Consider the following 15,996-nt stretch of genomic DNA (forward strand, 5'->3'; position numbering starts at 1 on the left):
TGTGATTCAATAATGCAGCAGTAAAAGGGAAGCTCCTTTTATACACTGCTGTGTTGTGCCTCCTTGGCCTATTGGATCTTTATTTCTGTTGATAATTTTGGCCTTTTCCTGTAAGCTGTCAAAAGCTAATGCAAATGCAGTGCAGCATTGCTAATGGATGCCACAGTAGGTGCATGGACAAGCTAGTGCACTTTTCCTGTGTTGCAAAGACAGGTATATTTTTCAGTGTAACTGTTGCATTGGATGTCAACTCCAACTACAAAGGGTCTTGGCTGGACAAGATGAACTTGAAGCTGCAGCCAGGAAGACCCCATGAAACAAAGCTCCTTGCTGGAGTCTTTAATAATGAGCATTTTGTGTGCAATCTGGGGACAGACTCCAGATCAGCTTGTAGGTGAGAAGAGGGGAGGCACTTGCTGTGGATTATGGGGACACCATCTCTTATGGCAAAGGGCTGGAAAGGGAAAACATCCAACTGCTTTCCCATGTTTTAGGAACTGCTTGAATGAAGAATGGCTCAGACACAGAGCTGTGTAAAAGTGAATGCTGACAGCTCAGAGTGCTTGCAACAGCTTCATTGCCAGTGTGAAGGATAATTCATAGGGTGGAAGCTGTATTGCCTGGGGTGCACCTTCCTGGATGGGTCTGCATCTCCTTATTCCACAGCTGCCATCTGTGGTCTTTGAAACTGTGAGGGGTTCAGGGTGTGTGAACAAACATTTGGGTGATTTGTAGGCATGGAGGACAAAGGAATACTTCTCTGATTTTTTTTTGAGGTTGGATTCCTTGATGATTTGTAGTCATCTATTATCTGCTCAGTTTCTTGTGTTTGAAGATCTCTTGGTTCTGTTGACATTAAAGGGTTATTTGAAGAGGGAAAATAGAAGACTGCTTCTCTGTCAAGGGTTGCAATAATTTAATTTAAACAAAATTGTTCATTTCAACGGAGAAATGATCAAATCACAATTTTGGATCTCCATAGGAAGACAAAAATTGGGTATGAGAATGCCTCAGTTGGGTAAGATCTATCTGAGAACAACCATGAATTCAGGTGTAGGAAAATTAGTCTTGTAAAAATAAAGACTGTTGAAATTCAGTGATCACTGCAGTATGTACTCAAATATATTCATGTTTTCAGCTTTCATTCTTAAATACCTCAGACGTCTCAGAAAGACAGCAGTCACAGTAATACCATGGAAAAGCTCAAATTATGAGGAAAGTAATAAATAAATAAGAACTAATAAATACCTATAGATGTATCCATTATGTGTGCCTGTATGTTTACCTCTTCCCCTGATACACTTATTGCCAAATAGAAGTTTTGGAGGTTTTTACAATCCACACTCTTCTCATGGGTTCATTAATATTTTCTTATTAATTCAATGATTTTCAGATAAATTTTCTCTGTTGCATCAAGGCCCCAGATGAAATCAAGATGTCCCCAAGGAGGAAAATGCTCATGGTAAATGAGATTAGTAATCCGAGGAAGTAGCCTTGCCATGTCTTTTGGATCTGCAAATGTGTCCTGTCCACCACTCCAAACAGCAGTTGGTGTCTTTATGTCCTCAATCTTGTACACAGGAGGAGCAGTCTGTAAGACAGGGAGGAGACCTGAGTGAATGCTGCTGCTGTATCAAAGCTGTGTTTAGAGAAAGGTTTCTGAGGAAGCACCTCTCTTTGTCTTTTGCTTCTGCACTGCCTACAGTAAAACCATAGGGATGAAGGCCACCCTCTTATTGTTCATTGCCCTAACCCCACTCCCTGCCTATGGAATGCCCCATCCTATTCCTGTTCTTTCTATAAAGCATGGCTAAGAGTTGTCTTGCAGTTGGGCCCTGGCTCGTGCTCTTCAGAGGTGTGGGCATGGAAAGAACTGAGTAAGTATTCATCAGTCAAGGACTGTGGAGATTTCTCCTGTGTGTATTCAGGGTGAGGGGATCTATAAGTTTTTTTGGGATGCACAGAGTGCAGCTTTTGGTCTTAGTTTTCATGCTTGGAACTGAAGTGGGACTGAAATCATTCAGTTGTTTATGACTTCATATAGAAAATTGCTCAGTGTGTGAGATAAAAGTGACTGATTGTAGCTCTGGTGCCTTTCTGTTTTTGGAAAACAACTTTTTGGTAGAGCACAGAACACTGCATGTCCAATGTGCGGGTCAAAAGTGAAATGATTGCCAGTCCACTGGAGGGGTCACTGTAGCTGTGAGATCCCTTTCCTCTCTTAAATGAAAGGCAGGTTTTGAGGATTTTTGGGCAAGTGAAGAGCTCTGTAGTCACCCAGTACTAGGACTTGGATGTGGTTCTTATTCATTTCTGGAATGGTATGTAAGTTGACATGTCATTGAACACATCCCAGCATCAGTAAGGGAGGCAAAATGAAGTTCTGCTAATTGTCTGTAAGGGTCTATCTCTGCCTGGTTTGTGAACAGACTTTTACACTTATGTGTGATTCAGCTGAAACACTATCTGAGACCACTCTGCCTTGTTAGTACTCACAGGTACTAAAATTTAAATTTTTTGATTACTAGTTTTACAAAGACCCAAGGATAAGTTCTGAGGGAAGCAGTTTTGCCTTACCTGGTTGTATTTCTTCATGTTTTCCTTAGAGCCATAGTCATAAGCTTGAAACTGGTCTGTATGTACTAGCTGTTAAAAGAACAGACAAAATAAGAGAGATGAAAGGTGAAGTAGTAGAGTGCTGGCAGCATATTCCTTGTCTGTGGGTTAAGTCGAGGCTCAGGTAGTGGACTATAGTTCCTCCCACACCTTCCTCTGGTTGCAGGGTGCTGAGGACAGATCACAGGGTAAGTGGCATCCTTGTCTTTTTTCTTGCTAACTTTCTGTCCTTATCTTCTACCCTCAGTATTTTTTTTTTTACTTAAAAGTTTGTTTTGCTACCTTACCTTATGTAACTAAAGTTGAGGTCCCTGATTGTCATGCAGAGTTGGGTTCAGCTGTCACATGGAAAGAGAACTGAATGTTTATAATGTATCAGGGCTACTACAAGTCTTGTGTAATGTGCCTTGCAGGACTGGTAAGTGAATACCTGGAGTTATTTGTTTTGGTAATTTAATTTTTTGAACAAACATGACAAGAAATTTCACTTGTGAGTGGTGTGTAAAAAAGGGTGAGAAAAACCCAGTGTCTGTCAATTTAGAAAACATTTTCTTCCAGGATTTAAGTAGCTGGGTATGGGCTAAAAATCTGTCTGGTGCATTGTCTTTGCTGTTCTGTCTTCCTGTATCTGTGTTTGCTTTGCATCCACTTGATTTTTTTAGAGGCTGGTAAAACAGACCATAGAGTCACCAGCTGCTCATGGTTTGTGTCCATTTCCTGGCCAGTTGTATCCTGTGGGACTGACTGCTGGGGAATCTTTGTCTTCAGGAGCACATCTATATTGTAGACCATATTAAACTTGCAGGTGCTCGTGGTGGTAGGTGAGAAGGTATGGTGGTCAGTTTCCCAAATCCAAAGCCCCTGGATTTCCCTGTAGGCTGTGAGTTGCATATAAAGCAGTAGTAAGAGGTAGTTTACGTGTCAGTGCACAGTTATACCTGTCGCCAATGAAGAATGTTCTGTACCGATGTTCCAGCTGGGGAATGTCCTACATACGCATCTATTCGACTCTGGAGAGAAAGCAGAATTTTTATAAAGACAGAGATCCAGTACTGTGACAGAATAAAACTGTGAAGAAAGTAAGTTTCTAATATTAAAGAAGTCATCTTACAAAACATTTTTTATAGTTCTGTTAAGGAGATGTTCCAATTCCATCTCCCTGGATTCTTCCTCAGCTATATTACCTTACTCTGAGAACCACATTAGGGACTTAAGAAAGGCAGGAAATGTCCTTAATGGTTTAGCTCTGCAACTCAAAACTGCAACTGGTTTTGAATTGAGTCTATTTGCTATTGCATTTGAGTCTAACTGCTTTCCCATATGTCCTTTTAACAAAGATTATAGATGAAAAAATGGGCCCAGCTGTTACACACACTGCAGTAACAAACATTATACAGGCCAGCTTCTGCATACTTTGGCCACTGTAAAGGGGATTGGCACCACAGTATCCATATATCGGCAAGCAGAGGAAAAGCTGCTGTCTCTCCTGTCTGCTCTGACTGATGCACAGTTGTTGGTGAATCTGACTGTAGGTGGCAAAGTGGAAGCTGTAGCTCTACACCCTGTGGACTGAGCTGTTGGGCCCAGTTCTAAGATCAACAAAACCAAGAAAATGCCCCTTACAGTAGCTCTTTGTGACCAAGTTTTGGTGCAAACAGTCTGAAAACTGGGAAGAAGAAGAAGAGGTTTTTCTCCTGCCTTTTAGCTCTTCCAGTGTTCAGAGGACCCCAGTGTCTATATGCTGAGGAAGGAAACTGGCAACTGTATTGCCAAGAAGTCTGACTCCATCACTCATTGTCTCTTTTTAGAAACATCTGTGTGTGACAAAAATCTGGTTGGCTTAGCCCCAAAAGAGGGTGCATCCTGACATAAGCAATATAGCTCCAGCTTGAACTCAGTTCATTCTTTCTGGCATTGCAACATGCCTAGCTGTTGCCCCCACCCATCACTAGGCCTGTGTTGCTGCTGTTGACAGTACACAATGTCCTGGCATTCCCTCAGTCTGCTGAGAACTACACTGTGGTTTTTGTACGTTTACATGCGCGATGGTAACTAGACAAGGATATAGTGCACAAGTGCAGCTGCCAAAATTCCTTTAGTTTTGCTCTGAGTAAGTGTTCTTGCATATACTTACTGTGTTGATATTTTTTATACTGCCTCCAGCTATGTAACAGAGAACATGGGCACAAAACTTATCCAGGCTTGTACAGAGCTGTGTCACGGGTCCTTTCAGAAATTCGATCTGGTGCATAGCTCCTTTGCAGCCAAGTGCTAACTGAGGGAAAGGAAAAGTGCAACATTTTTTTTTTCTAGTTAGCAAAGAATTTTATGCAGAAAATTGTTGCTAATAGCTTAGCCTTCATAAGGCAGCATTCAAGTAGTGCTGGAAGAGCTTACCCTCACAGTACCCCTTAAACACTCTCGTCCCCACAGCTCATCATTTATTCTTCCTCCTTCATATTATTATTAGCAATCCTAGAGGAAGCTAACATTTCTAGTGTGCTGACTTTAATGCCTACTCATTTTTAAAGTCCTAGAAATTGTCATGTCTGTTATTGCAGTTCTGGTTTAAGTCCTCCTGCATGAGACCAGCAACATTTTAGATAAGCAGCAGGAATACTAAAACAGGACAGAGTTTCACAAGTCTCCTACTTCATTGGGAGCTACTGCTATGAGCTCTATATCCTAACTATTTTCACCACAGGGTTTGGGGAACAGTTTTTTTGAGAGCACTCAATTCATCCAAAGATGAATTGTCTTGTGTGACAAGATCTCAGTGTCAGCATGTCACTTGTTTGTGAACATTTGACCTCAGGCTGAGAGAGCCCCATGAAGATCAGTCAGGCACTGGACCTCTTAGAAGGGAAAAGTGACATACCCTGAGCAGTGGTTCAGGAAGATTTGTAATCTTAACCAGAGGGCTTGTGGCATGTGAACACACAGTTACTGGGCCCAGAGCAAAGAAGATTTTCACCCGTTTAGCCAGCTCAGGGTATGTATAAAATGCTATGAAGCCTGCAAACACAGAAGAGACAGCCTGAGTTAGTGAAGATACCCTCCACAGACTAATTAAATGCATAAACAGCAGATAGCAAACAAGATATCATAGTAGGTTGGCAGCTCATTGTCTGTTGTTCATGTTTGTGGTTCATGCTTTACTCAAGGAAAGTGTTGAAGCAAAGTCCTGAAACTAATTTTATTTGGGAGACAAAGTTCATTTTAAGGTTTAAAGCATGTATGAGCATTGTCTTTATCAGAACCGTTTTTGTAGGCAACATATCAGTAAGGTTTTGAAGATAACATGAATTCCCTCTAAAGTTTATGAAACTCTCACAAAAAAAGAGTTTTTCAAATTAGAGTCTCTAAAGATCTATGCATGTTTATGCTTTCATGAAACTATAGAATAATTAGCTGAATACTAGGAGCTTTGAGTGTTTTCAACTGATTGTTTGCATCACAGGCAGATAAGAAAACCTAGATGCTTGGTTTGTTTTGCCATGGGGGTCCTTAAATACTCATATGAGAAGCAAAGAAAGAAAAGGTCAGAATTTGTGTCAATATATGATTTTCCCACAGTTCCTTCTCTTTTTTTTCTGGGTTGTTTACACTAATAACTGGCACTGGCTCCTTTCTAATCATTGTCTTGGATCATGTTCATGATCCAAGGCAATGATTACTGTTCATGGATCTTATACATAAACCATAACCATCAAGAACTTTCTACTCAGGCTAAAAGAAAGTTAGCTGCATTTAGAGGCCATGAAATGAATAACGACAAATGCTGAACCTAAGAGAAAATAAACTATTAATGGTTTTGCTTTCCTGTTTTTTTGTCTCTGGCACTATGTTTTCAAACAGAAATGCAGCCAGTTATATCCATTCATGGACCACAACTTAAATTGTAAGATTGACACCAAGTCACAACTTAGTAATGTTGAGGTTATTTTTCCTTGTCTTCAAGCAATTTAATTGAAATAAATTTATTAATTCAAATTAGGTATTATATGGGCTTTTTTATCTTTTTAGTTTTTCCATCCTGTTCACAAGAACAGTGTCCACAGGGCAATGGTCACAGCACCAATTCTGTTTGAAAAATACTCTCAGGCACATGGTGTGAACACTGGAGATGGTCTGGGCAGGTCCAGGAGCTGGACTTCAATGATCCTATGTCCCTTCCAGCTCAGGATATTCTATGACTCTGTGATTCTAATTGTCTGTCTTAATACAAAAGAACTTCATGTAAATTCCTGTTGCTGAGAAAAATACCCTATAGCAGTATCAGAATTACCCAGTAAATGACCCTTAATTAGTCTGTAATTATTTAAAAAGTTGAACTATCCCTGCATCTTCTATTAAGTTTATTTGCTTCTTAAGGGTAACCAAAGCTGATTTTAGAAATGTTTTGCATGTTTTCCAAATCTCAGCCCAGAAAAATCTGTTTTCCTAGCTCTCTACAAACATGAAAAAAAACAGAATCAGTGGGGAGATTCACCTACTGATCAAATAGCACAAATCGTTGTTAATAATTCTCCTGACATTACCTACAGTTGACCCTTCAGAGTGACCAACATAGTAAACATCCTTCTGTCCAGTTTTATTCATGATGAAGTTCAGCTCTGCAGGAATATCGTATTTACCCATTTCATCGAAGCTGTGGGGAGAAACACAAAAAGCTGGCAGACAATTTGTCTATCATGGTGTGAGTTACTGACTGTCAGTTTTGTTCATTGCACCAAGCAGGACCCCCAGAAGGAGGAGGTTGCACACTGAGTCTGCATCCTTGCTTGAGCTGGGGAGGTGGGCAGAGGAGTGCAGCTGTGCAGCCTGGCTGCCTGATGCTTTGGGCTCTGTGTGGATGAAGTGCCAGTTTCACCTGACAGCTGCAGCCCTTGGGGAACTGGATTTAATCAGTGCTTTCAACTGCGTGGGTTACAAAGTACATTTATCTCTTGGTTGGATTGAACTGTGAGAGATCAGATTTCTAGACAAGGCTGCCCAGCATGTTCCAGCTGAGGTTCTTGCTCTCCCTCTCATAGTATGGTCTTCCTTTTCCTTAGCATCCTGTTTCATTTCCCAATCTTTGAAATCTCTTCCTCAGCCAATGCTCCCAACTCTGAGTAGTAATGAGCATCCATCCATCTTTGTCTGGTTCTTTACCCTCCTGGGTTGGTGTAGATCCTGATCTGATGCTGGTTTAGGTGAAAGCCATCAGACTGAAGCTATCTAGTCCCCCTGGAGTTTCTGTGTTGAGTCTTTCTCTCTCTACTGAGTACCTGAACTGCCAGAACTCCTTCTGGCAAGGCTTAAGGGTCTTGTGTTTTAAAGACCAGGTGTTCCCTCTGCTGTTTCCCAACCAGACGTCATAGCCGGCATCTGCGAGCACAAAGCCCAAGCTGTTGTTGGGCAGGTTGGAAATCCAGTGAGTAGCATCTCCTAGGAAAGCATGCTGCAGGAACACTGCAGGCCTTTGCCCTGAAAAAGATTAAAAAATTATTTCCTTGGAACAGCAATTAATGCGCATTTAATATTGGAGTGCAGAGTTCAATTTTTGAGAGGTTTCCTTCTAGAAGCTCCCAGGAGAACTATACATAGATATTGATTTTAAAAACCTGAAGGATTTTCTCCTGTGCAAGCAGCAACCTTTTAATGACATTTCATAACCATTTTATGACAGGTCTGGCAAATAAAGGATTTACTGAGGATTCCTGTTCTACCTCCTCTTGCACTGAAAAGCCAGCTTACAGCCCCTATGCTGAAGCCATCTACCCGAAGCTGAAAACTGCTGAAGGCAGAGCAGTGTATGGAAGAGAAGGAAAAAAGAGTCCAGAGAATGAAATCCACGCTTCAGTAACCATTGAGCAGGGCTGAGAGACCCCTGATCTAACCTGGCTAGCCTTACTTCGAGAGTCAGGCTAGTCCAAATGATCTCCAAAGGAGATCCACTTAGGGGAAGGGATCCAAAGAAATCATTCTATAATACTAACAAGGACTAATAATTAAAGCAGCAGTACTCAGCGTACCTCAAATTCCAGCTTGAAATTTTTATGCAGTTCAGCAAATGTGATGTAACCAATGAAATGTATTTACTTTTCACTGACAACCTGATTTCTTTCCTTCTTCCTTGAGAATATCTCTGTCCTTCAGAAACCAGGGAATTAACTCATATGCCTAATGTATATTGTTTAGATTGTTAAGTCAAAACCTCCTCAAATCCTGTTTATCAGCCTACCTGCCAGAGCATTTAAGGGAAAAAAAACCCTTCATCCCTTGGATGTAACAAAGTTATTAGAAAAGTCTGAAATAAGGACAGAGACACTGAATGTGTGGAGTTCAGATAGATTCAATATGCAAGTCACACTTCTGACCAGGTGCTCTTGAGGACATGGAAAGGTATGGAACATGCCATTGCAGGTGAAAAGGGGAAAGACGGGAAATCTGTGTAGGAGTTGGCTCTCAGAGCTTCCTTGTGTGCTGTAACTGTGTCACACCTGAACTTCGGTCATTCCTCCCAGCAGGAATTCTGTAAAGAGCAAGAATGTATCCATCCTCTGTTGTAACTTCATATTCCTCACTGGGAAATCCATGATATCTGATAATTTCACTCTGTGGAAAGCCAAAGGAGAGTTAATGTGCCAATTGTCCTATTCTGGAGCCTAACCAAGATGAGAAGTGCAGGTGTGGGATGTGCTGTGGGTAGTGCAAGGCCCTGGCCACAGGGACCATGGCTAAGAATAAACATTACAGGTCTTGTAAAAAGATGAAGCAAAGTCCTCCTCAGATCTGTTTAGATGGTGGCTGTCTGGTATTTAGGCCCCTATTATGGGACAAAGCAGAACTGTACTGAGTGACCAACACCTTTCTGAGAGATAGTTTGTCATGTTATGCAAGGCTAGTACAGATTGTACCTTTCTACAGATTAAATATGCAGCCATATCTGTATAAGACAATGCCAATAGCTGTGGGGATGGTCCATGATGAATCCTTGCCAAAATGTGGTTAGGCAAGCCATGCAGGCAAAGCAAACAAGGGTGGAGATCTTGTCAAATGAATTGATGGGACCACCTACACCTAATTTTCAAGTACAATTTTGCACGTACTCTGAGGAAATCTTTGGTGACTCAGGGCAAAGCATCTTTGATTAGTTTGCATTGTGGGAATCTGAAGAAGGGGTTCAACCTCCCTTACCACTGCTCTGAGCAAACAGTTTGTCACGGAAGGGCAGGCCTTTGCTTCATCTGATATTAAAAACCAGCCTTTGCTTCCATGGCAAAGGAATTCTTCTCTGTGGCAGCCAGACTGGATGGGAGAATCAAAGTTTCTTCCAGGATAGTGCTGGAAGGTTCTCTGTTCTCTTGCCAGGTTTGCACTCCTCCCCTTATGCAGTGGCCTGTAATACTGACATGTGCTGGGAAAGCTGACTGCAAACAGTATCATGAACTGTGACACAGCTCCACATTTATCCATAAGTGAAGTGAATCCATGAAGCCCATATATCTGTTGGGCTCCACCATAAATGCAGACAGCAAAGTTTGTTGTTCAGTTTGGTATGGACTGGAGCATGTAGTCTGTGCTCTTTCCACAGTCTAGTGCTGAGTCTGGACACTGGGATCCAAATTACATAGTCTGGATCTCCAGTGCCCCTCAGAAGGTTCTGGGGAGATTCCTAGCCTTGGAAGCAAAGGTAGCATTCAGCAGTCCCCACAGCAATGTGCAAGAAGCACATCAGTCCCTGGCACATTCAGAGCCAGCCCGCATCATAGGAGGGACCCCACAGCAGTGGTTCTGGAAACAGCAGGCTGGGAAAACAGGAGATGCAGAAGGGGCCCTTCTTGTCTTTCTTGACAAGGACTGCCAGCTATGCAACTGGAAGAGAAGCTTCAGAAGGGGAGAGAAGGTGACCCAACTCACAACATTCATGAAGCATTCGGGGTTGCGACTCTTCTTGCAGCGGTTTGTGTCAGCACCTGCAGTGGGGGCTGCCGTGAATCCTGCTGAAAAGGCAATTCCTTGGGAGCAGAGCAGCACGAGGAGGCACCACATCTTGGGGCTGTGTGGAAGAGCACATGCAGAGGTGTTTGTGTTAGGAAGAGAGTGGAATTCCCAGGAAGACCCAAGAAGAGAGTGTCCTGAAGGTCGCCCAGGAGTTGTTCCCCAAGGGCTGCCAGAATAAGAACCTGTGTGAGGACAGGTTGTCTACAGCTCACCCTGTTTAACAGGTAGGGTTGAAGAACAGGAGATGAAAGCGCCTACGGATACCATGCAGGAATATGCCTGAGCACTCTGCAGGTTTCAGGGGAACTGGGGTTGGTACACAGGGCCAGCTCTTGGCACAAGCCTAGCAGAAGCTTGACAAAGAAGTGTGAGCACTTGAGATGACCATCACCTAACTTGTCTGCCTTTATCTGTCTCTACCCTTCTGCCAGCAAAAGAGGTGGAGGGAGAAGAAAGCACCGTTTGTCTCCTGTCTCCTCCAGAATGAGGTGAAAGAGGTTCAGGATGGGCTCTCTTTAAACCTCCCTTCTCTTTCTCTGGGACTGAATGCTACTCTTGTGTCAGTGGTGTGCTGGGGTGAGGGACCAGATAATGAGGCTCATGGAGGGGCCAGGAGTAATTCAGGCACTCTGTGAGGAGATTTAATGGATGTTGGGCAACATGATTGTACGTTCAGTGCTTTCCTCAGAGGATGATGTGCCCCAGAACATGATCAAGTTCTGTTTGAAATCAGCTCCTCTGACAATATGGAGCAAACAAGGTGACCATGCATGACTCCCCAAAATCCCCATGAGTCATTTCCTAGTTATTGGCCACCAGGTGAGCAGCCATGAGGAGTGAGCAATAGATCCTGAGACTGCCTTTGTGCTGCCAAGGGCCTGTCTCCATTACCTCTTAGAAATGGTTGTCCATAGTGCAAATCATGTATTGGTCATGGGGAAGTGAGACCTTGACCTTTCCTGAGATGATGGATGGCTCCACATTAGCATTTCTGAACAGAAATTGCAGAGTGCAGTTGATCTAGTACAAGTTTATGCCAACTCCATGTGAAATAGATATACTTCCAGGTTTTAGTCTTTATTTTCTAGAACCCAGGTTAGTGAGTGCAGGAACACTGCTTTCTTTGAGATTCCCAAGCTTTTTTTTCAACAAGATAATTTTGACACAAACATCCCTTAGAAAACAGAAGAACAGATTCTGTGACCCAGTTACTGAGTGTGGGATTAAAGGTTAAAACTGTGTGGAGAGCAAGTGCTCACAAATTCAGTGCTCCTCACTTCTTCTTTCTGAAGAACTGCAGAAGACTGATCCATGAAGCTCAGTATGTGGATACTAAATGCAAAAGCAAACAGGGAACAGAGTCTGTGTGAAACTAAATCACACAGGCTTCTCACTCCAGCCTAGGAAAGCATAAGAAGGAATCCAAACAGTCCTTGGTAAAGGACAAGGATCTGCAGGTGTTGTTTAGTCAAGGGTGGTGTTCCATTTAACCAATGATGGTGATGTGTACCTTTAATTACTAATGAGAGTTTTGAGACCTTCTCAAACATGTGTATAAAAGAAGATTAAGAGTAATAAACTTTGCTCTCTTGGACAATGCAGCTAAGGGAGTCATGTCGTATTGCTTCGCTGTTCCTAATATAGTGTGACATCAGTACTGCACTTACACATTCAAGAAAAGCTACATCATACATCATACAACAAATTTTTGTTTTATGCATGTGCTTTAATGTGTGAGGAGAGAATGATGCCTGTGAAGAGTAGTCATTCTGCACGTGTATAAAGACCATAATGATCAGGCAGGAGACCTAAACGTTTGACAGTAGAATTCATGGGATTTAATGCAGTGTAAGGCTTCAGCTCATCACAGCCACTTGTAATCTTGTAAGATTGCCTCACTTGTAATGTCTGGGAACACCACTACTCTTGCAGGCTGGGCTTCCTCAGAAGAAGAGGACACATTTCTATGACTGTGGTGTGTTTGTGTTAGCTTACCCTCTGTCCATCCTGTAAGTGACTTTTGATGTATTAAATATCTGCCAAGTCCAGCACTGAGACACAAGCCTCTACAGTGATGGGGTCGCAGCAGCTCCTGAGGACTGCTTGTCAGGGAAGGACTGCTCCAGAGGGTTCAGCCTTGCTGGAGGGAAGGCAGATAAAGACAGCTGGTGTTATGTTCAGCAGCAGCCAGCAAGAGTGTGACTGTCAGCATTTCAGAGTCCATGTAGCATTGCAGTAGCCAAAGCATACAGGGTTTGTGAGTGAATTTCATAGCAGACCTGCCTGTCTTAAAGTTCTTGTTAGAAGTTAAGGAGTCTCAGGAGACAGGTCTTTTGGGAACCAGCCATTAGGCATGGAGAATGCAATTTTTAATGATGAACAGAGGTTCTCATGTAGCCACATGTTTCTTGAGTCAGCTTCTAGCATATCTGCTGTGATGAGATATGGTACTCTGTGAAGTTTATTTGCACTCAAGAATGTTCAATATGAAGATCAGGAGAAAATAAGAAAGTATTCACCATCAAGTAATGGGGAAGAGCAGAATTTGTGGAATGAGAGAGAGGTAAACAAGAAAAACATGTTTTGACTTTTAGTGATCTTCAATTTGGCCTTTAAATTTGACTGAACAAATTTAAAGAAGTCAAACCTCATGAGTCATCAAACATTTGAAATGAAGCAGCATTTGGAAACACCCAAAACTTTAAATTTGGCATCAAAACACATTTAATTAGATTCCTTTTGTTTATCAAATTTTTTTAATTTTTTTTTTTTTGTCAGAACAGGAAGCCTCACAACTATATACTCAGGCAGTGCAACACAGTTTTGCTTTCTGCTGTTTTACTCTGCTCTAGTGGAAGTAAAATAAGATTGCCTCTCCCTGTTCTGGGAATCTCGATTTGGCAAGAAGAGGTTCTGCTAATATCTCAACTTGTTTTCTAATCACTACCAGAATTAATTGAGGCAATGCAGAGGCTTTCATCAATGCACGCTGTGATCACCTGGCTTAGCTGACATGTTTTATGGACTTCCAGGTTTTCACCTTTTACTCAGATGCAGGGGGCCAAGTAGCATCAATCTTGGCAGGCCACTGCTCTCTTAAATTCTAGGAATAAAGACAGGAGATGAAGCTGTTTTTGCCTAGTGAGATGAAGTCATAAGAAATGACTGAGCCTGGTAAACTATCATAAAATAACATGCTTAGATGGAAAAAAGATCAGAGAGAGAAATGCCCTTGAAAGTTCCTCTACACACTTTTACAATTTAGTGAAGCTAAGACGCAAGCCATTCCAAAATTTGTCCCTCTATCCTTGTGCATTAAGCAGTCTAAAATTTACTTCATAGAAGCGTAAGGCATATGCACACCAACCAGAAGAGCAACTGTGACTAAACACGCATGAGAATTTGCTGCCTTACTAAGAGAACATACTCGTGCATTATACGGAAGGAACAGGAGGTCCACATTGTTGCAATACTTGCATATTCATTCCCTTGTTCTCAGAGGGAAGAAAACAAGTAGGAAAAAATTAAATTGTTGCTCTTTTCCCTTTTGTGCAGGTCAAACTTCTAGTTTAAGCAGAGAAGCACTTCTGTGCACAGCAATAGGCTTACAGATGAGAGAGGAAAAACACTTTATTATAAATATTGCTTATTTTTACAACCAGCTGCACAAAAGCAAGGCAGCACATCTTTAAGACAGAAAACAGAGAAAGAGACCATAAGCATGTATGTACAAGCAACTTACCTCTGCTTTGACTGCCTTGCTTCTGTCTTCTGCCACGGTCGCTGGTCCGTCTCCGCCAGCAGACTGATTCACTGGCAGAAACCTGCGCGGATAAAAGGAAGTCAAAACAAAATGAGCACTTCAGGGAAGCAGCTGTGTAGGCAGCACGTATTGCAGAGCATGTTTAAGTACTGATCTGGCAGTGTTTCAGAAGTGGGGAAATATTTGTGATGAAAAAGATGATCTGGTTTAATTCACCATCCCAAAATGCCCCATGGGGCAGGAGAGTGTAGAGAGTACCTATAAATCAGTGGTTAGTATGTTTAGCTGGGACCTGGGTGTTGCAGTTCTCTGGGGCTGTGGCAGACCTTGATCTGTACTGTTGCCCAACTGAGGGGCTGCTTCAAATGTAATCTTTTAAGATGAAAGGGAGGAAGTGTCCAGCTTTTCTCAACATAGTGTCTCAAGAATGCTGTCTCTGCTATTGCTTTTCATTTGGTTTATGTTAACTTTAACACTGCAGACTGACCTAAATCTGTTTTCCAGTGAGCAGCACAACTCATGAAACCCACTCTATTTTGTATTAATCACACTTCAGTGCCAAAGAAGGCTTGAGCACTACATGTAACCTTTTTCCCAGTGAGGGAACAAGCAAGGGTTCTTGGTATCCTAAGACATTTTCGTCACCTCTGAAAACACGGTATCTGGAGATCTTTGCTTAACAGCTGAATCAGCTGTAGTCAGCCTGAGGGCTCAGTCCTCACTGAGATTGGCTCGATGAACATGGGCAGAAGGACATGTTCCGTGTCCTTGGGCAGCTGGGCTATAAACTAAGCAGAATACATGAGGATCAGCCTGTTCAGCCAATTAACTCACAAGTGTCTTCAGAAGAACTTGAGTTTCATCATGGGCTGAAGGGCATTTAGAAGAACACCAGATAAGAAGGATGTATTCTTGGGAACACTACTGCAAACAGTATGATGCCTTTGACTAGAGAGGGAAGGAAAGGTTTAGTGAAACTGCTGTTTCATCACGAACGGTTGTGGGTGACGGCACAGTAACAGTTCTGCTTTACATACAAAGTAGAGAACATTGTTTGGGATAGTGGGAAAGGTAGTTCAATAATTTTTCAGTGAAAAACATTATAACTTGACTTTTCTGATATCTGTAAGTGACAATAACAATCATCAAACTGTAAATTGATGACTCAGAAGGACTTCTGCAACATGCCTCATCCCTTCCAAGGTGGGATCAATAGTTCCCATGATCTGTCCAATGCTGTTTGCTCAATCTGCTTTTCCTGATTTTCCAGAAAATTCAAATCTCTGCCTCCTCTATGGCATCCTAGGTTGCAAGATAGCTGCACAATTGCAATCTCTTTTCTAGGTGACTTTATGGAATGCTCTGCCTACTCTCAGGTATGATGCTGTTGCATTTAGCATGGAAAGCATTGAAAACTTATAAAGTAGGTCTCATGTCCTCATACATTTTCCCTGCAAGCAGCAAGTTAGTTGAAAGATTGACTGTCTGAAGGGTATTTGTCTCCAGGAATTTGTATTTGATGGAAAGAATGTCCTTGTCTGGAGGGGAACTGTTTTGTTTGGATCAAACTCTAGCTACATTTGTGAAACAGAAGGAAACAAGACAGCCTTCAGCAGTGGGCCCAG

The 15,996-nt window shown here is 42.2% G+C and overlaps 2 protein-coding genes across 3 annotated transcripts in view; both read right to left on the reverse strand.

The window, feature by feature from the left end:
- LOC111931163 (lysosomal acid lipase/cholesteryl ester hydrolase-like) overlaps nucleotides 1–14,440 on the reverse strand; it is a 40,896-nt gene extending 26,456 nt beyond the window's left edge. The window contains exon 1 of the mRNA XM_086899197.1: nucleotides 14,351–14,440. The gene's annotated coding sequence lies outside the window, so the exon portion shown is untranslated. The remainder of the gene's footprint in view (nucleotides 1–14,350) is intronic.
- Nucleotides 900–14,435, reverse strand: LOC111931161 (lysosomal acid lipase/cholesteryl ester hydrolase-like). 2 transcript variants are annotated; one of them, XM_023929595.2, is made up of 11 exons: nucleotides 14,351–14,428; nucleotides 12,604–12,748; nucleotides 10,525–10,663; nucleotides 9,105–9,219; nucleotides 7,890–8,088; nucleotides 7,158–7,267; nucleotides 5,495–5,631; nucleotides 4,751–4,891; nucleotides 3,555–3,626; nucleotides 2,578–2,646; nucleotides 900–1,591 (listed from the first exon to the last, which is right to left on the reverse strand). In XM_023929595.2, exons 2-11 carry the CDS (start codon nucleotides 12,612–12,614, stop codon nucleotides 1,361–1,363), a joined length of 1,224 nt encoding a protein of 407 aa, XP_023785363.2. In that variant the 5' UTR covers nucleotides 12,615–12,748; nucleotides 14,351–14,428; the 3' UTR covers nucleotides 900–1,360. The 2 variants fall into 2 exon arrangements, with proteins under 2 accessions (XP_023785363.2, XP_023785364.2); XM_023929596.2 differs by lacking the exon at nucleotides 12,604–12,748 and having other exon boundaries at nucleotides 14,351–14,435.
- Nucleotides 14,441–15,996: the final 1,556 nt, after the last annotated feature.

The sequence above is a fragment of the Cyanistes caeruleus genome, chromosome 8 (assembly GCF_971803275.1).
Source record: "Cyanistes caeruleus chromosome 8, bCyaCae1.hap1.1, whole genome shotgun sequence".
NCBI lineage: Eukaryota > Metazoa > Chordata > Aves > Passeriformes > Paridae > Cyanistes > Cyanistes caeruleus.